This window comes from Mustela lutreola, chromosome 4 (genome assembly GCF_030435805.1).
Source record: "Mustela lutreola isolate mMusLut2 chromosome 4, mMusLut2.pri, whole genome shotgun sequence".
Classification (NCBI taxonomy): domain Eukaryota; kingdom Metazoa; phylum Chordata; class Mammalia; order Carnivora; family Mustelidae; genus Mustela; species Mustela lutreola.
The window spans coordinates 177930047-177954410 of NC_081293.1; the positions used below are offsets into that span (position 1 = coordinate 177930047).

Consider the following 24364-nt stretch of genomic DNA (forward strand, 5'->3'; position numbering starts at 1 on the left):
TTTTTAAAAATACAGGTTTAGGTCTACTTTTATAAAGAGCAGGAGGGTGGGAAATAGGTAAAAAGTATATTCTGTCTAAGACCCCCTCACAAATGCAACATGTATAGTTGAAAATCAATATGAAGAATATTAAAATGCCTATTTTCTATAGGATTAGGTAACAACCCAACATGTTACTTGTTTTATTTCATAGCTGATTTTAAAATGCCATAATGCTTCGCTCTTATATGGTAAGCATTATGAAGAGAAAAAAGTATTTTCCAACTATGTGGTAACACTCTGAAATAAGTAAATAATAAAATAAAATGAGGATATAAAAGTCAAGGATAAATTTAAATAAAACAGACCGAGATCCTAGTTGCTTCTCTGAGACTATGTGAATTTTCAACAATTCATTTAATCTTCCTGGGTTCCTGTTTCTTCATCTAGAAAATGAGAGAATGATCTTGATTTTACATCCAAGCTCTGAAATTCTGAAATCTAGTATGTCTGAAATCAATGTCTATTTTGCCATCTATTGAAATTCAATATGGAATCTTAGAAGTGGCATAAATAAGTCATTCTGGGGTTGCTGCTATTTTACTCACTAACAGCAGCATCTGGGCTAACAACCACCCACGGGGCTAATATAAGGACACCGTCCCCCAGAGTTTTACTCTAGGCAAGGGGCAAGGAGCATTTAAGAATGGCAGAACATATTTTAGCATTTTCCCGTATTTTAGCACAGGGAAAGTTATCTTAGTTTCCCTTCATCCTGAGTCACCAAATCAAATTGTCTAAATCTATCCCTATTGCTAACTACCCAACTCACTCACGTGGTCTCCATGAGTCCTGGGTGAATGGGTAAAAGCTTCCACCTTACACAGCCTCCCAAACCAAGAGAGGACTGTGGAGAGGTAGTTACACCTGAAAAGTCACCTAGTTGGTTATTCTGGCCCTAGATAATAAATTGGCAGGCCTTTCAGGGAGCTAATTATTGAGCCTGCTATTTGGTTCACTGACAAAATTGCTTGTTTGTGGGAAGAAACATATCTGTGCATTGCTTTTTCCATTACCACTATTTCTATCATCATAAATAAGAATCAATAGGCCATTTCAAGTAGCATATGCTCACCACCATTTAGCATCAGAGTGTCAGCCATACGCAGGCTAAGCAGCAGTGCTCTAACCTCCTGGCTAAGGATTAAAACCCAACAGATAAGGAAGGCACTTCAAATGCTGTAGGTAAGACAGGGCACATGCGTGTGAGCAAAGGGCAAGAGTGGTCGGTTCTTTGTCTCTGTATCTGTAGCACAGTGTTTGGCATAAGGGAGGTCATCCAAAACGAATAAACAAGTAAATCATGATGAATGCATGGATGACTGAGGCAAGGGGAGGTTTTAAGATGCTCTATGGGGCCGACTGAATCCATTGGGTTGGTCAGGGATGTTGTTTTGATAAGGGCACAGAGAGGTCTTCACAATTCACAATGAAGAAATGAAGTCCAGGACACAGCATGAGCCGAGAGGGAGTCTGCCTCTGGGGAGCATAGACCTAGGATGACTTCCCACATACTCCAGGCCTGTAATACTCACTATCAGGTCTCACCACGGAAGGTGAGAAATCAGAATGACAGCCATAAAAAAGTCAAGCAAGACCTCAAAAGAAAAGCTCTCCACCACCGATGATATTCTTGCTGGACAAAACAACGGCAGATTAGGGACTGATGGGACAAAGTATAGGAAAAAGACACAACAAGGCAGTGAAGAGGAGCTCAGGCAGAAGCCCAAGTGGGGAAAGGGGTCTGTGAAAAATGTGCAAGGAGAGGGAGAGGTGATAAAAATCCACCATTCTCGGGGGGGGGTGGGTGCTGTGGGTGTCTGGGTTGTGAGGAGTGGAGAGGCATGAAGACTGGGAGTGGAACAAGGGAGGGACGGTGAAAAGAGAGAGTGGTCAGATAAATGTCTAAAAAATAACACCCATCACCACTGATAACAAGCACAAAAGAATCCTTTTTTCTTCTGGAGAGAGACAAAGGGAATTTTAAGTAGGATTAAGTAGTAGTAGCTTTCAGAACTCAGCAGCTCTCAGAAGCAATAATAACTACATAAATAGCTAAGTGGATGGTAGGAATTGTTTCACTTTGGAATTTGGCCAGCATATCAAAGTTAACAGTAATATCACATCTTTTTGAAAGCTTTCCTGAGATTCTAGGGGGGAAAATCATCTCAGAAAACTGTTAGCACCAAGTTAATTTTAGGAAGAGGGTGCTCCTCACTGCTTGAAGACATTTCTACCTCCGGAAAATGGGTAAGACAGAAGCCCTCCCCTGCTGGGAAACACTCTATTATCCATGTAAATACATTGCCAGTATCGCTCCCAATGGAAGCAAATAATTATGTTCACAGATTATCATTGCCCAGTGTAAGATTTTACTCAGAACATAACCCACAAATGATACCCTAAATGCAGCAAAAAGGCCCCTGTTGATATCCTTTCTCACACAGTTCCCTAACTTTTTGACGCACTGTGGATGGTTAAACATGAACTCTGTAAGGGCCCAATTTTGAAACATGCATATCTGTATGCATTCATTTCTGCATTGGATGGAATTAGACAAATTGGAAATATAAATAATTTTCAGAGGCGCCCAGGTGGTTCAGTGGGTTGAGCCTCCACCTCATGCTCAGGTCATGATCTCAGGGTCCTGGAATCGAGCCCCGCATCGGGCTCTCTGCTCAGCGGGGAGCCTGCTCCCCCCCCCCACCGCCTACTTGTGATATATATCTCTCTCTGTCAAATAAATAAATAAAATCTTAAAAAAGATAATTTTCAAACCCTGGACACCCCTACTCATGAATATCCATAGGTTTTCCTTCTTAAGTACATTGACCACTCATGTGATAGATCACATTTCCTCCCCAAAAACAGAGATGAAGACTGAGCGTTGATGGTAACACACATCTTCTCTCAACATCTGGAAATATTCATGTGTTACTGTTGAAAAAAAAAAAATAAGTTTTGGGGTGTCCAGGTGGCTCAGTCAGTTGAATGTCCGACTCTTGTTTTGGCTCAGGTCATGATCTCAGGGTTGTGAGATGGAACCCCCAAAGCAGGCTCTGCACTCATTGGGGAATCTGCTTCTTTCTCCCTTTCCCTCCTCCCTCTACTCCTCCCCCTGCTTGCATGCATGCACACTCCCCCCCCTTCTCAAAGAAATAAATATATCTAAAAACAAATTAAGCTAGAACATTGCCTCATTTATTTCTTTTCCACCCAGACACAAGTTATTTCAGTATCACTCACAATGGAATTTGCCTAAAAATCTGTTTACTAATCCCATTCCCTAAGGGTGCACTTGCCCTAGCACTTAGAGTAAACACCATTTTCATCACACTAGAAATAGTTCTAACTGGAGAGACTTTTCTATTTGTTAGCAACACCCAAATCAATTGAAGGACCCTGCAGCAGACATGCCACCAACTCTGGACTGTACCATAACCCAGGTCAGAACTACGCTCGAAATAAGTATCAGCATACACCATCCACAGACGCTGAAAGGACATCGACATATGTCAACATTTTTTTTTAAAAAAACAGGAGTTTAGAGAAAATAAGAGTTTAGATTCCAAAAACAGTCTATTAAAAATTATGATTATTTAATAACTAATTTCCTACCAACTTTATATAGACATAGAGAGAATGGTAGACTCTCATTCTTACAGTCTAAACAACAGTGGGCCGTGAACATGAGTACACAATCAAATAGTAACTCTCAGAAGTCAGAACTAAGTCCAATGTAAAATATATCTGAGTGAAAGCATGGAAGTTATTCCATAAACTCCCCTTTCACATCCTTCTATAAACCGGACCCTCTTTATTTTCCATTATTCCTTAACATGCACCCTTTTTCCAATATGTTCACCCCTTTCCTGTGCTTCCCATGTCTCTATGCCATGTCCTACTCTGTGCCTTTGCCCTGCTGGCCCACCTTTTCCTTCATCTTGGATGCTCTTTCTCAAATCTTTCTTATCAAACACTTATCTCTTCCATGAAGTTTTGAATTTCATAACTTGAACTTACAGTTATATATTTCTGAAGAAATATCTATGCCCAAATCAAGCTTTTAATTATAGGATTTTCCCCCCTCTACTTCTGTACAGTTCTGTGTGTATCTTTTTCCCCCAACTGAATCATATTATTTCAAGGTATCATCTCCTTTTTAATGCCTCTCCCTAAAGTATCTGTCAAGATCCTAACCCACAGCTAATTTCTCTTTCTCTATCTACTCCTTCTGCATATTATATTTCTCTGAAAACATGCTCAAGTGTGCCCTATTCTGAAGAAAATTTCTGTAACCTGGCTTCTTTCTCAAGTTTCTCACCAGACCTTTTTTTTTTTTTTTCTTTGCCAGACTTTTTAAAAAGCATTCTTTCCCCCATTTCCTCTCTTCTGGCTGTATCTCAGCCCCTCACAATCTGAGTGTGTCACACTTCACATCGGTCAGCCAGGCCTCTCAGCAGCACTAACATGCATGCCATTTTTTCTTCGACTCACTGAGATGGCACTCCTCACCATGCTCACTGGCTTTTCCTGGATCCTTCCCTAGAATCTTCCCTCAGCTCTGCTCCAACTCCTTTGGCAATTGCATCTCTGCCCTGGTCCTTAATTTCCAGGACTCCATCTGACAAGCAAGAGCTCGTATTTTTAGTGCTGGATTCTCTGTGGGGTCCCAGACCTTATGCTGCCACCTGCTGGGCAGTTTCATGGGGCCACCTCAAAACCAAATTCAAGTCTCTCCCTTCCGTATCTACCCTTCATTCTGTCTTCTCTGCTAACTAATGACATCACCCTTTTCCTAGGCCTAGCTGGTAGAGAGTTCACGTTCGGAGCCTCCATCTCTTAACCCCACACCAGTGTTCGTCACCATGCACTATCAATGCAACTTCCCAGGACTTCTTTCCTCTGTGTTCTTGTCCGGACCTGCGCATCCTTCTACAGGCTATGACTGTCCATCACCAGGACTAGCAGAAGGGCTGACTGACCTTTCTCCTTTTTTCTCTCCTGACCTCCAGCCCTTCTCACACCTCTGCCAGGGGAATCTGCTTGAAAACAGGTACCTGAGCAATGTCCTAGATCCAAAGCCTTGAGGTAGGATAAAGCCTAACCCCCAGCCCTGCCCCAGCACTCAAGTTTCTAGACATAACTTGAAGACCTTGCATGATGTGACCCCATCCTATCTCTTTAGCCTCGTTGGCCATCACTCTTCCTCTCACTTACTACCCTCCCTCCCTCACTCCAGCCACCTTGTTCCTCCCCACCCCCCATCACCAGTGGCTTCAACAAGGGAGACTTGCCCTAGATCCTGGGATAGTTTGCCATCATACCTTCATGTGGCTGATAACATCTTACCATTCAGGTCTCATCTCAAACGTCACCTGCTTGGAGAAGCATTCTGTGACTACACAACCTACTGGTCACCCTCCGGGCCAATACCACCTGCTCAGCTTTTCACATTCATCCCCTTGTATTTCCCGGAAGCACACCTTAGCATCTGGAAGTCTCTGTTCATTTATCTACTTCCTTATTTAGTGCCTGTCTCCTCACACTGGAGTGTAAGGCCCGTGAGCACAGACTTCCTCTCCGTTCCAGTTCCTGGAAGGGTGCCTGGCACACAGGAAGCCTGAAGTTAGACCCCTCCACAGTATGTTACCCATTTTTCATACCCCCTCCTTACTCTGTGTATATGTCTGCTCTAGAATTGATCATATTATACCTTCTATTGAGCAGCTATTTCCAAAGGGAGTGATTAGAGGGATTACAGGGAAAGGAGAATCTATCAAAATATGGGTCTGAGGGGTAGACAAGAGAGGGGTATATGGTTATAAAAGGCTCATTCAAGTTTTGTAGTATTCAGTATAGAAGATTTATGTCTCTTTGTTAAAATTATCCCTGGTGTTTTATGTTTGTTGATCTTGCTATTAACAGGATTCTTTAAATTTCATTTTCCACATGTTAGTTTCTATAAAAGAAACCATAGAGAGAGAGATACATAGAGATATATATAGTTAAAAATGTTTTTTATATTGACCTTTGTCTATGCTTTTGCTAAAGTGAGTACTTAACTCTAATTTTTAAAATTCCATACATGGTTTTATGTACATCATCATGTTATCTGAAAATTTAAAAATGTTTCATTCTTACATTCAAAATATGTACATTTAATATCACTATTATTTTTAAGCACATGATATAGAAGATAAAGCATCAAAAAATCATAGCTGCAAGAGCTATGCAGGACATGGGGGATAATTGTACTATAGGGGCCATGGGTTGATAGAGTGAAAAAAAGAGACTCTCACTTATCATGTATTACGATCATCAACCTCACTACATGTTAGGTACCTGGAGACCAGTATCATTTTTTGCTGGTTTGTCTATATCTAACCAAACCTATTAAGGTTTTCTATACATAGCAGAAACTCAAAAAATGTTTTTAAATAGAATTCAAATAGCCCAGTGTTGGGCACATTGCATGGGGTCAAGAAATACATGTCAACTCTAAGAACCAATGAGTACACACAGGTTTGCTGAATGATCAGCGTATGCTCAACCCTGATGAGAAACTAGTAAGAGAGGTAAAGAAATAGATCATTATCCATCCCAAAAAACTTCATTTCTCAGGTAATAATAAAACAAATGCACCAAGGAAAACATTTCAGTGGTTACCTGTGCATTTCTTTATATGACTGTTCCTCTTTCCATGTGATCCTAACTTGCATCCAAAATTCTCCTCCCAAAATTCTGCAAACCACACATTTCTTCGATTATTGGCAAGAGTTCGGCTTCTAAAATAGCGATCAAACCCTATTTTAGGGAAGAAAGTTATGATTTTAGTATTCTTTCAAAAGTAAAACCAAATACTGTCAAAGCTTTTGAATGGAAATTAAGTTATGTTGTGATTATTGCATGAGGGAAAAGAAAAGAAAAAAAAAGTATTAACAAATGGGAGGAACCAGTAGCCCAGAAATCAGTCTTCCCATATGGTAAAGGCCAAGGGTAATCAGTGGACAATATTATCACCCTTGCTGTTCACCATTTCGGCACCTGGCTCAACAGATGAACGGAAGAGGAGAGCCTGTTGTTATCCTCGAAACTCCCCCACTCCTCTACATCACAGCCGCCAGCAACCTTCTGCTATATATTCAGAACCAACTCACACTTTTCTCATTCTTCTCTCTGTCTCCTGGTGGAATCAATTCTCCAGGTTTCTATGCTTCTACTTCACTCAAAATGTATCTGTCCTATCTGTTCCATTTTCAGCTAATCCAATAAACTAATCAGTGTTAATGTAATATTATGGGGTCAGGGGTAATGGGCCAAAGTATCAGCCTGCTCAGGGGACCACCTCATGGAAGGGAGACCAGCTAGAACTAATGCCTTCTCCAGAAGACAATGGGGAAGGTAGGCATTTCAGTCACTGCTAAGACCATTGGAAAGGCTATCTGCGAGACAGTCTTCCTTTCAGGGAGGCTCTGTATCTTTGCTCTTGCATTAATATACCCATAAGATCAGCCCAGCAGGTCTCCATTTTTTATAAAGCAGCTCTCTCACAATGACAGCACTGTACCCATCATCTGTGCCGTAGAAATATTCAAGGTTAGGAGGCAACATCGTGGAAATGGCTAAAAACAACGCTAACTCCCTTTTTTTAAGAAAAAAATTCTAATGGGTACTCTTTTTTAATGAAAAGTAATGCTTGGTTAAAGAGTTACTGTCTTGGTAATTCTACCAACAGAATTAAAAATTCTATCCAGAGTCATCAACAATGGGTGCATTTCATCCTATGGTGATACACTGGTTTTGCCTTTGAGCTTTGATTCAGTTGGAATGAAACAAAGTTTCTATGGCTTGTACTTACCATCAATTGATGCTCTTTTGGGCAAAATCGTCACAGCCCCTTCTGCAATCTCCTCTTGTTGATAAACAGGTGCTATTTTGGATCCCCAACTATCTGAGCCAATCCAGAGAAAATGACCACTTTGGTTTAATTTCTTTGCTGCTTCCAATATCCTCCTGCAGGAATAAAAAGAAATAAAACATACCATATTTATCAAGAAACACTACACTTAGGAATGATACAAGACCTGTTATATCAAATTATATGCACTCAGTAAGTCACTGTTAAACTAACTAGTCAATCACTAACTGCTTGAATTTTATCATTTCTAAAGGAAACATCCTGGAGACTTTAACTCCAGCACCTGTTAATCAGCCTCATCCTTAACCTCATTCACATCATTCTGGCTATCATCCTTATTTGTCTCATTTCTTTCAGTCCTCAGGTTTTACTCTCTAGCCATTTCAGACTTAGAAACTAGAAGGCTGTTGTGTCTCTGCAGCAGAAGGAAGGTAGTCTGTAATTGCATGAATGTTGCAGTTCCTGTGAAATTTCATAAGATTGTACATTGAATATGACATATGTTTTTTTTTAAAAAATGTGTGTTGCAAATGTGATCCTACACCAGGAAGAAAATTAATCAGCACCTGATGTCATCTTCATTGGCAAACATAATCACTGCCCGTGCATTAGGTGTTTCTAGCAGGCGTTTGATAATTTTTTCAAATTCTCCAGGTCTTGGTTCACGTGGGATTTTCTGTGATTGAGCAATGCAAACACCACCTATTTTAAAAAGAAAGAGAGTGTGACTCAGAAAAGGCACTTATTTAATTAACCAACTTAATGAGGTTAGCTGCTTTATAAAAACATATGATTCAAAGTATATTGAATTTCAAAACATGTGTCATTCTCATCTATTGAAAGTAATCCTGTTTGTTCACATTAAATATATATCAAATAAATGACATCAATCATTTAATCATACATCAGGGTTGTTGTTTTATTTTCCAAGTTTCAATACTAGTTTTGTGGATAACTATAATAAAAACCAAAGGATACAAAATGTGTAATGAGAGTCAAGGGAGTACAAAAAAGAATGGCAATTTTGATTCATTTGATGTACATGGAAAAACAAGTGCCTGGATTAATAAAATGAGTATGTCTTAGAGATGAGACCACTTATTAAGTAAAAAGATCCTTTTCCTACTTTTATTAGTAGACCTCCTTTAAAGTTAATTTCATTTTATAGCTCATAGTATTTATTACAGAAAGATTTTTATGTATCAGCAAAATGGTGTGTTATGAGACAAGTGGTATTTGAGACTATCTAAGACACAGGCAATCCCAAAGATTTGAACCCTCCACTGATATTATGTCTCCATTGAGTAAACCAAAATGGCAGAAACCCCATCCCATTATCATACCAAAAAAAAAAAAAAAAAAAGAAAGAAAGAAAGAAAAGAAACAAAGGGAGAGAGAAAGAAGAAAGGCAGGAAGGAAGGTAGGTAGGTAGGTAGGAAGGAAGGAAGAGAGAGCTAGAAAGAAAGAAATGAACTCTTTCTTTGGCTTCTCCTTCTAAGGCCATGAGAAAACAAAGAGAAAGTTTAGAAAAGATCTCTGCCACCAATCAAGGTTCCTCAATCTCAGTGGAATAGAAAGAGAACATATTCTAATATTAGAATAAAAAGGAATATTAGCAATATGTTTCAGTTCCATTATGGCTTAAATGGGGTTTTTTTTGAGTCAGATGAAAATTACATCACCATTTATAAATTGCCGCAGTGAGCAAAGGCTTTTTACTTCCAACCAATTGCCAAATACATTCAGTCACCCAAATATTACTAGGTTCCATTATATGTTATATATTGGGCTGGACACTGGGAATACACAGTCTAATTCAGGAGTTACCATCTAGTCTGGGAGACAGGCATCCCAATAAATTATCATAGAATATGTGGTAAATTTTAGAATAAAGAGGATATACCTACACAATGGGAACACAAAGGAAGGAGTAACTCAGGTGTTTAAGAGAGCCGAATTTTAAAGAGCAAATATGCATCCATCTAGGGACAAAAATGGGACATTTCTGGTAGAGGCCAAGGTATGAATCATGTTTGATTATGGCCTATGGTTAAGACTGGTTGGGGCTGAAGTTGAAAAGAATGGCCAGGCCCAGCTTGAGAAGGACTTTGTTAGACATGCCAAACAATTTGTACCTTATCTTGAAAACAATGGGAATACATTAAAAGTTTGTACGTAGGAGAATTACATGATGAGTTTTATGAAATAGGAAGAAACCTCAGGTAGCCAAATAAAGAAGAAATGTCTGGTAGCCAAACAATGGGTGTCCAATGTGTTGTGATCAGACTTGCCACGTGTGGCAATAATGTACAAAAACAGTGCTAGCATACTGAAGGTCATATCTTTCATAAGTTAGAGCATCGTCAAAGTTATTCCTACAATAAGCAATATTCTTACTAACCATTTTAGGGGGTGGGAATTGCCCATAATCCACAGACAGAGCCTGTAGATAGCTAGCCAACAAATATGCCACTAGTAGTTGTGATGATTGATTCATTCTTTCATTAAATATTTATTGCATGCCCACTATCTGCCAGATACTGCACAGGGGCTGTGGATGCAATGGTGAATAAAACAGACACTGACTTCACCTTTAGAGTTCAGAAATGTTGTAGGTGAAATAGGCTTAACACAGAACAAAACACCAAATATAAGTATATAATTTTAAATTATGGCAAGTCCCATGAGGAAGAGCAAGGGCATTCAATTTACATGGAGGAGTGTTCAAGAAAAGTCTCCCTAAAGTGGTGTTGGGGTCAGAAAGAAGAGAGAATGGGTGAAGGCAGCATGAGAAAGGGCAGGAAAGAGCAGGGCAGGAACAAGTCAGCAGAGCTAATGAGTGAGAGGGAGAGAAGTGTGAGACAAAGATGAGAGGCAGATGGGGGCCAGATCAAGCACGGCGTGTGCAGGTCCTGTGGAAGATTATGAATAATTAAAGTGCTTAACTGCCTCACTCAATGTTTCTATCTCCTCACTCTTTCAAGGAGCCCACAGAAAGACGTTTCATCTGTGAACGTCTGTGAAAGAAAAATGGAGGCGGGTGCCTGTTGCACAGGACAACCTGGAGTGAAAGGACGAAAGGCACTGAGGTCCATGAGGAGGTTATTGGAAGAGGCACTGAGGATGCCTGAGACAATGTGACTAGGGCTGGTTCCAGTGAAGGAACCACTGGAGCTGTTAGAATTTGAGTTAGAATCAGAGAAGCTTCGTACTATTTTCTTCTGGCTTTATTGAGGTAGGAGTTACAAATAAAAATTCTGTATATTTAGGCTGCACTGATTTCATCCAAGTAATGAGGTAACGGGAAACCACTAAGCATGTCACTAAGATTTTGGCTTTTGTGACCAGGTTGTGTGACGTCACCGTTACACAAGTAAGCATCACAGGTGGGTGCACAGGCATGTAGAGGAGAAAAGAAGGATTTTTTATTCAGGACAAGTTGTCCTTGAAGAACCCATGCAACATCAAACTGAAGAAGCTGATCTGGAGCTAAAGAAAGAGACAGAAAATGTAATAACAGTTCTGTCAGGTGCTGATGTAGTCGGTAGTTGAAGGGTTGGGAGTGAAAAAATCACTCAGAGAGAAAATCACACACACACACACACACACACACACACATATACACATATATAAATATAAAATTAAATTAACATATAATTATATATATATATATATATATATATATATATATATATATTTAAATTTTATTTCTTTGTGAGAGGAGAGGGAGAAGCAGACTCCCCACTGAGCAGAGAGCCCAACATGGGCCTCGGTCCCAGGACCCTGGAATCATGACGTAAGCTGAAGTCAGATGCTTAACTGACTGAGCCACCCAGGTGCCCCCACCAAAGAGAAGAAAAGGTGAATGACGGAGCTCTGAAAAACTACAAGCTTTGGAGAGGGGGCTAGCAAATGCGAACAGAAAGAAACAACACATATTTTGAAGAGAAAACGTTTGAGACAAAGACTAGTGGTAAGTTGAGAACTACATAATGTTCTTTAAAAATCAAAAAACTGATGAGTAGAAGCATTAGGTAACTGTAGAAATGTGAGAACAAAACCGTAACACTCTCGGGAACAATAGCTATTTTAAAATATGACTGCCCTTTTAATTAAATTGCTGTGGTTACTTAAGCATCCAATTAAAGATATGTAATATCCTAAGTATCATTCAGAGATTACTACTGACTCCATAGCTGAAAGAAATGAAGGCTGAAAAAATTTTATTATGATTATTTCAGATGAGACAAACAGGCAATCCAGACATAGTGTAGTCTGAATTCACTGATTTATTCATTCACTACAGATCTATCAAACTTTAAGCTGAGTTAGTTAGGTTGGATTATCACAGGCTCTAAATCCATTTCATATCTTTTATGCCTATGCCTCATACTTGTCAGCTTGGTCAATTTGTGTTTTCCTGGAAAGAGGGACTACACAATTAATTTATTTCAGCTGAACAAATATGGAGATCCTGTTCCTTATGGCATCTTGTTGTTTGATGCCTTATGGATAGTTTGTTAAACTGTGGACTGTATTACTTCTCAAATGATTAGAACTAGAAGATTTAGCCCTGAAACTCATTCACACTTTGTATCTTCACATCCGTCAAAAAGTCCAACAGTTAATCCATTCCCAAGCACTCATGGTCTACTATGTTTCAGGAGCTATAGACATTCAAAGATTGCCTATCTTCAGCATCTTGTAATATAATTGAATGCCAAGATGTACACATAAGAATAGCCAGATGATAATGCAAAATTATCTAATGATGAAAGATGATTGCATAGGAAATATCAAAATGCAGTAATAAATGTCATCACCCCACCCCCGAAATGGTCTTATGATTTCAAAAGAAGTCATTATATACTGTTAGGGTTTGGTAAAAACATCAGTGAAATTTAGTCAAACATTCATTTTTCATCAAAGATACTTATACCTACAATGCCTATAGTACCTTTCCTACATTATATAATGTTTTCAATTTTAAATATCTCTGACTTGATTTAGACTCCTGGCATGAGCAGGAGGAAGAGGAGTTGCCCTCCATCACAGAATATGTCTATTGTTCTATTGTCCACATCTCAACCTGAGTGTTGACTGTATGCAATTCAAGGGACACCAACTTTCCTGTTCTGTCAGCTTCCCAGTTCTGTAAGAAATATTTTCTAAAGCTTAGCACTTTCCTAAAGTGTAGGAAAAGAATGTTACATGGAGGAATTTATAACTGGCTGCTTTCTGGAATTTGCTGTCTGATCTCCTTGCTTGTATAAGTTTTTTTTTTTCTTTTGATTATTTAATAATAATTGGAAGATCATTCACAGAACTGAACACTTTATGTACATTCCACAACACAGAAGACCACTCATTTTCAGTCTCATTCACTGATACCTCACTGGTCCTAATGGGAGCAATCTAAGACTGGTATTATCACATATATCTGATGAGGACACTGGGAAACAGGGGTATCACAGCTACCAAGAGTCTGGAGCCCAGGTTCAGAGCCATGTCTGTTTGACTCCAAGTCTAAACTTTTTCTGTCATCTTGCTTATCCACAATCGACCATACCTGTTGCTTAATGGTTAAGTAGGTACAAATGATTGAGGAATAAAATAAAGCAAACTTACAGATTCATTAAAAAAAACCTAGCAGGTTTCCCCTTATAAATCAATTGACGGCTGTAAAAAATACAATACTACATACTTTGAATCTGTGCGGATTTCTTAGAACTGACTTAAACTTCTTCAAAAAAGCTATTAATGAGGTGCAATCAAAAATGGAGGCTCTAACTGCTAGGATAAATGAGGCAGAAGAAAGAATTAATGATATAGAAGACCAAATGACAGAGAATAAAGAAGCTGAGCAAAAGAGGGACAAACAGCTACTGGAACACGAGGGGAGAATTCGAGAGATAAGTGACACCATAAGACGAAACAACATTAGAATAATTGGGATTCCAGAAGAAGAAGAAAGTGAGAGGGGAGCAGAAGGTATACTGGAGAGAATTATTGGGGAGAATTTCCCCAATATGGCAAAGGGAACGAGCATCAAAATTCAGGAGGTTCAGAGAATGCCCCTCAAAATCAATAAGAATAGGCCCACACCCCGTCACCTAATAGTAAAATTTACAAGTCTCAATGACAAAGAGAAAATCCTGAAAGCAGCCCGGGAAAAGAAGTCTGTAACATACAATGGTAAAAATATTAGATTGGCAGCTGACTTATCCACAGAGACCTGGCAGGCCAGAAAGAGCTGGCATGATATTTTCAGAGCACTAAACGAGAAAAACATGCAGCCAAGAATACTATATCCAGCTAGGCTATCATTGAAAATAGAAGGAGAGATTAAAAGCTTCCAGGACAAACAAAAACGGAAAGAATTTGCAAATACCAAACCAGCTCTACAGGAAATATTGAAAGGGGTCCTCTAAGCAAAGAGAGAGCCTACAAGTGGTAGATCAGAAAGGAACAGAGACCTATACAGTAACAGTCACCTTACAGGCAATACAATGGCACTAAATTCATATCTCTCAATAGTTACCCTGAATGTGAATGGGCTAAATGCCCCTGTCAAAAGACACAGGGTATCAGAATGGATAAAAAAACAAAACCCATCTATATGTTGCCTCCAAGAAACACATTTTAAGCCCGAAGACACCTCCAGATTTAAAGTGAGGGGGTGGAAAAGAATTTACCATGCTAATGGACATCAGAAGAAAGCAGGAGTGGCAATCCTTATATCAGATCAATTAGATTTTAAGCCAAAGACTATAATAAGAGATGAGGAAGGACACTATATCATACTCAAAGGGTCTGTCCAACAAGAAGATCTAACAATTTTAAATATCTATGCCCCCAATGTGGGAGCAGCCAACTATATAAACCAATTAATAACAAAATCAAAGAAACACATCAACAATAATACAATAATAGTAGGGGACTTTAACACTCCCCTCACTGAAATGGACAGGTCATCCAAGCAAAAGATCAGCAAGGAAATAAAGGCCTTAAACGACACACTGGACCAGATGGACATCACAGATATATTCAGAATATTTCATCCCAAAGCAACAGAATACACATTCTTCTCTAGTGCACATGGAACATTCTCCAGAATAGATCACATCCTCGGTCCTAAATCAGGACTCAACCGGTATCAAAAGATTGGGATCATTCCCTGCATATTTTCAGACCACAATGCTCTAAAGCTAGAACTCAACCACAAAAGGAAGTTTGGAAAGAACCCAAATACATGGAGACTAAACAGTATCCTTCTAAAGAATGAATGGGTCAACCGGGAAATTAAAGAAGAATTGAAAAAAATCATGGAAACAAATGATAATGAAAATACAACGGTTCAAAATCTGTGGGACACAACAAAGGCAGTCCTGAGAGGAAAATATATAGCGGTACAAGCCTTTCTCAAGAAACAAGAAAGGTCTCAGGTACACAACCTAACCCTACACCTAAAGGAGCTGGAGAAAGAACAAGAAAGAAACCCTAAGCCCAGCAGGAGAAGAGAAATCATAAAGATCAGAGCAGAAATCAATGAAATAGAAACCAAAAAAACAATAGAACAAATCAACGAAACTAGGAGCTGGTTCTTTGAAAGAATTAATAAAATTGATAAACCCCTGGCCCGACTTATCAAAAAGAAAAGAGAAAGGACCCAAATAAATAAAATCATGAATGAAAGAGGAGAGATCACAACTAACACCAAAGAAATACAAACTATTATAAGAACATACTATGAGCAACTCTACGGCAATAAATTTGACAATCTGGAAGAAATGGATGCATTCCTAGAAACATATAAACTACCACAACTGAACCAGGAAGAAATAGAAAGCCTGAACAGACCCATAACCAGTAAGGAGATTGAAACAGTCATTAAAAATCTCCAAACAAACAAAAGCCCAGGGCCAGACGGCTTCCCGGGGGAATTCTACCAAACATTTAAAGAAGAACTAATTCCTATTCTCCTGAAACTGTTCCAAAAAATAGAAATGGAAGGAAAACTTCCAAACTCATTTTATGAGGCCAGCATCACCTTGATCCCAAAACCAGACAAGGATCCCACCAAAAAAGAGAGCTATAGACCGATATCCTTGATGAACACAGATGCGAAAATACTCAACAAAATACTAGCCAATAGGATTCAACAGTACATTAAAAAGATTATTCACCACGACCAAGTGGGATTTATTCCAGGGCTGCAAGGTTGGTTCAACATCCGCAAATCAGTCAATGTGATACAACACATCAATAAAAGAAAGAACAAGAACCATATGATACTCTCAATAGATGCTGAAAAAGCATTTGACAAAGTACAACATCCCTTCCTGATCAAAACTCTTCAAAGTGTAGGGATAGAGGGCACATACCTCAATATCATCAAAGCCATCTATGAAAAACCCACCGCAAATATCATTCTCAATGGAGAAAAACTGAAAGCTTTTCCGCTAAGGTCAGGAACACGGCAGGGATGTCCATTATCACCACTGCTATTCAACATCGTACTAGAGGTCCTAGCCTCAGAAATCAGACAACAAAAGGAAATTAAAGGCATCCAAATCGGCAAAGAAGAAGTCAAATTATCACTCTTCGCAGATGATATGATACTATATGTGGAAAACCCAAAAGACTCCACTCCAAAACTGCTAGAACTTATACAGGAATTCAGTAAAGTGTCAGGATATAAAATCAATGCACAGAAATCAGTTGCATTTCTCTACACCAACAGCAAGACAGAAGAAAGAGATATTAAGGAGTCAATCCCATTTACAATTGCATCCAACTTCTTCAGTTTAAACTTTAAGGTCTACCCTTAAAACATTCCCATTATCCCTGCAAATGCATGTCTTCAGACTTTCCTCAAGTCCTTGATATTCTATGTCTCCTTTGCATTACAGCAACCACGATACTTATATTCTTCTATTTTTTTTTTTTTTCTCACCTTAGAGTATAGACTGTATGACTACTGGGACCTTGTCTTTCACATTTACCACCATACCCCATATTGCCTATCACTGTGTTTGGCACAAAAAGACTTCAACAAACCTTTGTTGGGTGAAAAGATGGAAGACTTATTAAGGCATTGCTGGCACAGAGAAATAGATATGAGACAGTTCCACCTTGAAACACCTCTCAGTCAAGTAGAGAAACAAAAGTGATGTAGGGTGCCTGGGTGGCTCAGTGGGTTAAGCAACTGCCTTCAGCTCAGGTCACGATCCCAGGGTCCTGGGATCGAGCCCCACGTTGGGCTCTCTGCTCAGCAGGGCGCCTGCTTCCTCGTCTCTCTCTGCTTGCCTCTCTGCCTACTTGTGATCTCTGTCTGTCAAATAAATAAATAAAATCTTTAAAAAAAATAAGTGATGTAAAAGAAATAAACAAATGTGGACCTGATATTTCAGAGGAAGTTGTCACTGAAATGGGTCTGCCTCCCAAAACAGTTTTTATCAGCGTTCCAGGAATTAGAATACCACCTTAGCCTTAGTTCATCCATCTGTATGGTGACACAATAATTTGCTCTCCTTGATTCAAGAGCAAATTTTATAAATAATCCCATTTTGCAAGGTTTATCTCTTATTTCATGGGTGAGTAGCCTGATGTCTCAGGTCTGAGAGGTGAAATGTATGTTCACACGTGTTGATTTGCCAGTGCAAAATGGTACTGGAGTGAAGAAGAAAACAGACCTGACATCATCAGAAGACCTGAGAGTTGATTCTGTGTGACCTGAGACTAATCTCTCACCTCTCAGTTTCCTCCTTTCTGTAACAAGGACCAGAATAACCATCTCCCAGCGATGTCAAGAGAATCAAATTGAAAAGGGTATTATGATAAAGGTATATACAAATGTGCTACATTATTATTGTTGTTAATCATCATCATCACCACCATGACCAGATAAGCACTATCGCTAAAACTGACAGGGGAAATAGTTGCATTCAGACTTAAAACATGGGATTGTCAACCGATCATATTCTTGAATCCTTCGCCACTCTTTGTATAATATTACCAAATATCCAAAATTCTGAGAAGTGATAGTTGTCTATTTGTCTACACCATAAATAAGATGACTAGGTGTCACTTTAAACCTATCATTGGTCAACACAATCTGATTAGGGCAACTTCAACGTAAGAAAATGGGAAAAGTTACTTACATTCTTTTCTTCAACCCCCCAATTCCTACCCTAAAAATCCAAGTCTCTTTTTAAGGGGAGTCCATAAATATTTTGAAGATCTGGCTTGAAAATTAGAATTTAACCCTTTAAAAGAATGACACAATAGTAAAACTACGAAACTATTAATGGTGTCATCTATTAAGAAGCAATAGTTGCTGTGAAAACAACCATACATTCTGTTTCACTTAACATTTTCCTATAGATCCATGAAAAGCTGGAGTCTTGAGTGTCCGAGAGAAGGTTATCACAGGTTGGGCTCCCCAGGAAGCACCCTTAGGAGGAATTTGAAACACATATTTTTCCTTGACCTCCATCTTCTGGAGGGTCAAGAAAGGAAGCGGTTCCGAGCAGAGAAGTCCAGTTGGCTGTGGCCCAATGACAACCTCCCAACACCACAGGGAGCACTGAGACTAGAATGGCTCCCAGACTTGTTTTGAACTAGATCACTATAGATTCCCCAACAATTGAATGTGGGCCCCATCCTGAGGTAGGAGGGAAGGGGTGGGGTTAGAGATTGGGCTTGGCAGCTCTCTGCAGCCAAACAACCCTTCAAGGGCCAGTAGAGCTGCCCTAATGGCAAAGCCAATGGGTCCTTCGCTGAATGGGGATCTGAAGGGGCACTTACCATTTATACAAATTAAAACTCATAGAGAAACGAATCTCTAAAATGACAGAATACGTCAAATAATTAGTGAAATTTTATTGCTTAATTTCAAAGCTCCTCTTCAGAGAGAATTTATTGCACAAAGAACGGCAACCTCCATAAACAGCACAAAACTGGAATCAGGCCAGCTCAGACAACAGAACTAGGATTATAAAACTCCCCAGTATTTCAAAAGATAAGTTTTGTTAAAGCAATCTGAAAGGATAAAGTATCACATTTTCAGTTGTTGCTTATTTTTAAGAACAAAATCTCTATTAATAATGTGGAAGGAGGAAAATAAAACAAGAAACAATGTCACAGCACTAAGTTCCAACTGTGCTGAAAATCGAGAAGGATTAAATTATTAGGAATGAAATTACTTACAAAGCTGTGTATAGAATATTAAATACGATTTTCTTAAGCAACATGATTATTACCAGTGTTGGTTGGTTCACAATTTCTGTCAAGTTAAGTTCTAAGTTAATCAGGTCAAGTCTCTGGTTGTATAACCTGTATAACCTGTTAGATCTGCATGACAAGCTTCAGTTTGGTGCATAAACAAATCAACAAAATTACCATTTATCAATTGTCAGAGAGAATGACTAGACTACTGGTGAAAACTGGTCACAATTTTTGATTGACCACAAAAAATTGCCTACAATTAACCACTTTTGGCCAAATAAAGATGAGACTTAATCAACCATTTTTCATTTCTTATGAATGTGCCTTCAGAAAATAGCAATGAACAAAAACCAAACAGCCAGTTTTTGTTTTTTTCTTAATGACAGTAAAAACACATAAACACTCCAAAGTGTCCAGATCCCAGTTCTGGAGGAGAGGAGTTTCTCCACCACCAACAACCCATTCTCCTGACACCAACAAGATACCCTACAATTCAATTCAATTCTGACACTATCTCCCTAGAAATGGCATCAGGTCCCAGAGGTTTGGGGGTCCGGTCCACCACCCTACTTAGGCATGAGTCACAATCCCAATTTTAACTCTACTTCAGACCAACTGGCTACAAATCAGTGGTTCCCAAATTCCTCCTTGGGTTCAATTAATTGGCTTGAGCAACTCAGAGAACTCAGAGAAACATTTCACTTACTAGATCACCAGATCATTATAAGACTATATAACTCAGGAATAGCCAGATGGAAGAGATGCAGAGGGCAAGATGTAGAAAAAGAGCACAGAGCTTCCATGTCCTCTTTGAGTGCTTCACTCTCCCCCAATCTCCAGGTGTCCACCAATCCAGAAGCTCTCCTAATCCTCACCTTTTGGGGTTTTATGGAGGCTTCATTACATAGGCCTGCTGGATTAAATCATCAGCCATTGGTGACTGAACTCAATCTCCAGACCCTCACCCTTCCTAGAGGTTGGGGTGGGGGGGGGACAGGAAGCTCCAGCTGTATAATCAATCCCAGTGTTGGTTCTCCCAGTAACCAGCCCTAATCCTCAGAATACCTAAGGGCCTCCCCAGTCACCTTATTAATATAACAAAAGATACCTTCATTATTTCTATCACTTAGAAGATTCCAACAATTTTTAGGAGTTCTGTCCCCAAAAGAGGAGAAAAGACAAATACATACTTATTATAAATCATAATATCACAACTCTCCACCCTAAATATCCCTGACATCATTTCTTTCTACCTTTCTAGAGATAGAAGCAAAACAGCAACTTGGTCTAATGTAATTGGTTCTTTAGTGATAGTTAAATAAAATTTGTTCTAAGGTTCAAATAAGTGTAATCACGCCTTTTGTAACAATATTTTCATCTCCATATGTGGTGTACAACTGGGACTTAGCAGAAAAGTGCACAACATGATCAAAGTGTGTACGTTTGTCAGCTTGTAGTGCACTTTGCGAAAGAGAAGATTTATCTCTCACATCACAGGGAAGAAAAGTGTTATCTTTAACAACATGGATTAAAACAGCAAAATTGCACTTAAATCTGTGCTCATTCTCTCTCTCTTTTTCTCTCTCTGTAAAGTATTTTATCCTTTTTTCTATATCAAATGCCATGCAGACTTTTAAAGGGACTCTGAAAAGCAAATAAAGGAATGATACTCTTGGTACAGAAAAGACATGAACCAAATGCTACTCCTTTATGTGTCCCGTGGAGAGCAGCAATGGGGACAAGCCACTATGAAAAGGACTGGCACAGAGAGTCATCTCCTGCTCCCCACCTGCAAGTCTCTGGGATCTCAGAGAGATGCTTATGCTCTGGAGGAAGAGTGGGTTGGAAGAGTCTCACAGGGTCAGTGTCCATAGCATAGGAAGCTTTCTAATTCGACACAACTTAGCACAGTTCTAAATATTTGCTCAGAGGAACAGCATGCTATGGTGGTTATGAATCTCTTCTCTGGGGCTTGACTTCCTGTCTAAATCCTGGACCTTCTCCTACTGACTAGCGATGCTGGGTAAGTTATGTGACTTTTCTGTGCCTCTGTTCTTCATCTGAACACCAAGGGGATGCAAATATCTTCCAAATGCATTACTATGAATAAATAAGGGATTAAATAAGCACTCAACAGATTAATTTTTGTCACAGAAAATATATTAGTTGTACATTTTTAAAAATCAAAATTGAGAAACCCCAAATAGAAATGGCAATTCATTTTCATCAAGCAATATTCACTTATAACACTATTTCAAAACACCTCAAACTTCATTCTCCAAAGATACACAAAATAATAACTCTTAATAGAGATCCCAGTCAATGAGGCATTAACCATAGAAAGTCCTACAGTCAGAAGGGAAACTCATGCCCACCACAAGCTAGACCAAAATTTATGATGTGTTGCCTCTTCCCACTCCTGAAAATTGTAAATATCTAAGGAAATATGGGTAGGTACACTATGTGGGAAAGATCAGGTAAAGAAAGAAAGAGGGGGGAAAAAAGAGGAAACCAGGAGAGCAGTGAGAAGGAAAATGACATTGGGGGGTGCGGGGGGGAGGGAAGGGAAGAAAGAGCAGGAGTAGAACTCAGGGAGCCCAGACAGCATACCAATCCGAATCAGGACTATCTGGAGCTGGGCAAAAAAAAGGATTCTCTGTAGGGTCAGGACAGCAAATGCAGGGTTAGGAGAAGAAGGAGGACTTGACCAGTTTTAAATAAGTTTTACTAATGTGCTGTACGCATTTATATTTCTTTGGATTATTCTCCAAGTACCATTTTTGGAGTGTTTGGCGATTTTTATTTTGCTTCGTCCGTTTGTTTGTTTTTGCCTTTTAAAGTAGGTTACCAGATACTGGAGCCAACAATACGACAAGAAGGTTTCAGAAGATAAAACTAACTCCCTGTAAATGCTCAAAGGCCCAATATGAACAGACTCACTGAGAGAAGAGAGTTTCATATTTTCCAGCCCATTGCCCGGAAAAACATTTATGCCAAAACTAGTGGAATCAAAGTGAGCACTGATTAAATTTCTTACCCATTCTGGACTAAGGAAAAAAATATTAGTATTGGGCTGTGAATTAAGCCCATCCCAGTTAGATTAGAAACTCGTCATTCAGTTACAGATTAGGAATTCATTACAGAATTACAGCCATTAAGTTTAATTACCAAGACGGAGGGAGGATATCCAGGGGATCTACTGTTCTTCGATTACTCAACGAGTATTGATTGAATACTTGTTACTTGTCAGATGCTTTTTAGACATAGAGTATACAGCAGTGAACAAGACAGAGAAAGCCCCTGACTTCATAGAGCTTACTTTTCAGGAGGTCTCTAGGGTCTGGTAAAGCCTGCTACCGATGGGCATTCACTGGATGTGCGGTGAATAAGTGAGTGAACAAGGAGCTCCTATTTACGATATAGTAAAATGATCTAATAAAGAGATAATAAGCATGGCTACATATTGAAAATGCCATCATTCAGAAAAAGGCATAGCACTTCTGGATCTATGTTATATGCATATATAACATAAAATCATTTCCAAAGAGCTTCTGCCAACAGTACACTCTCAGCAGGCTCGCAACAGCAGCTTTCACAGCTGGCAAAACAAGAGCATTCTTCTATCAAGCACCCAAGAAATATCCTATTCTACTTGTCAGCATAACTTGAATTCCATTATGTATTGGCTTTCAATCAGTGGCCTTGACTCTAAGCAGCATTTTCAACAAATATTCAAAGGGGATGACATTTTCTCTACTTAAGGAAGAAGGAACCAATAGCTAAAATGTCATTTTTATTTTAGCTAAATAACTCCTTAGAGCTAGAGTTTCCCCACAACCAATGTACAGTCGTGACTGAAGTAAGAAACGGACTTCTGAGAATAAACATAAGCAGCAAATGCTTTTAAAAACTCCCTCTTTAAAGAAATGCAAAAACTTGTGTTTCTCTGGTAATGCAAGATCATTTTCCACAGCAGGATTTGATCTATGTGTTTGAGAGATTAAAAGGTTAAAAATGTAGCTATATACTTAACTTCCTGGATTCAGATAGGACTAAAAAGAGAGGAAACTGAATACACGTTTTTGATAGCAAGCTATTTTACATTTTAATTATTTAAAAAAACCTTTCTTTTAAAAAAAAAAAAGTTTAACAGCATCATTGAAGTGTGGCTGAGATACAAAGGAACTGTATATGTTGAATGTACACAATTTAAAGAGTCTGGACATAGGCATGTAACTGTGATGCTATCACCAAAATCAGGGAAATAAACTTACCCATCATCTCCAAAAGTTTCTTTGTGTCCCTGCCACTGCCCTTTTTTTTTTTTTTTTTTAGTGTGAACACTTAACATGAGATCTACCCCCTCAAGAAGTTTTTAAGTGCATAATACCATACTTTTAACTACAAGCCCTGCATGGTGTAGGAGATCTCTAGAATGTATTTATCTTTTATAACTGAAACTTTAAACCCATTGAACAACTCCTTATTTCTCCTTCCTCCCAGCCCCTGGTAATCACCATTCTGTAAGTCTGACACCTCTTTTGAGCAAAATCATCAGGATTTTCCCTTCTAAGACTGATTTATTTCACTTAAAAGGATGTTCTCCCAGTTAGTCCACATTGTCACACATAGTAGGATTTCCTTCTTCGTTACGATTGCATAATATTCCCTTGTATGTATATTCCACACATATCTGTCCATAGATATTTGGGTTTTTCCATAGCTTGATTATTGTGAATAATGCCGCAATGAACATGGGAGTATAGATATCTCAACATTTTTGGATTGCTTATGTGGTAGTTCCAGCTTTAATTTTTTTTTAAAGAAATTACACACTGTTTACAATAACAGCTGTACCACTTTACATTCCCACTAATAATATACAAGGGTCCCAATTTCTCTACATTCTCTCCAGCACTTGCTATGATTTGATGTTTGATTGTTTTGTTTTGTGATAATTGCCATACTAACAGGTGTGATGTGTTATTTCATTGTAGTTGTGATTTGCATTTTTCTGATGATCAGTGATGTTGAGCTTCTTTTAATATACATGGTAGCCATTTGTATGTTTCCTTTGGAGGAATACCTTTTCAAGTTCTTTGACTTTTTAAATTGGGTGATTTGCTTTTTTCCCTATTGCGTTGTAAAAGTTTAAAGGACTCCTGTTATAATAAA

At 38.9% G+C, this 24364-nt stretch overlaps 1 protein-coding gene across 4 annotated transcripts in view; it reads right to left on the minus strand.

Moving 5' to 3' along the window:
* The window catches only part of GRM8 (glutamate metabotropic receptor 8), a 755908-nt gene that overhangs the window by 397207 nt on the left and 334337 nt on the right, over positions 1-24364 (minus strand). For all 4 annotated transcript variants that reach the window (XM_059171757.1, XM_059171760.1, XM_059171756.1 and 1 more), the window contains exons 4-6: positions 8527-8662; positions 7901-8055; positions 6709-6846 (exon numbers count right to left, since the gene is read on the minus strand). In XM_059171757.1, coding sequence (XP_059027740.1) covers positions 6709-6846; positions 7901-8055; positions 8527-8662 — 429 coding nt within the window. The remainder of the gene's footprint in view (positions 1-6708; positions 6847-7900; positions 8056-8526; positions 8663-24364) is intronic.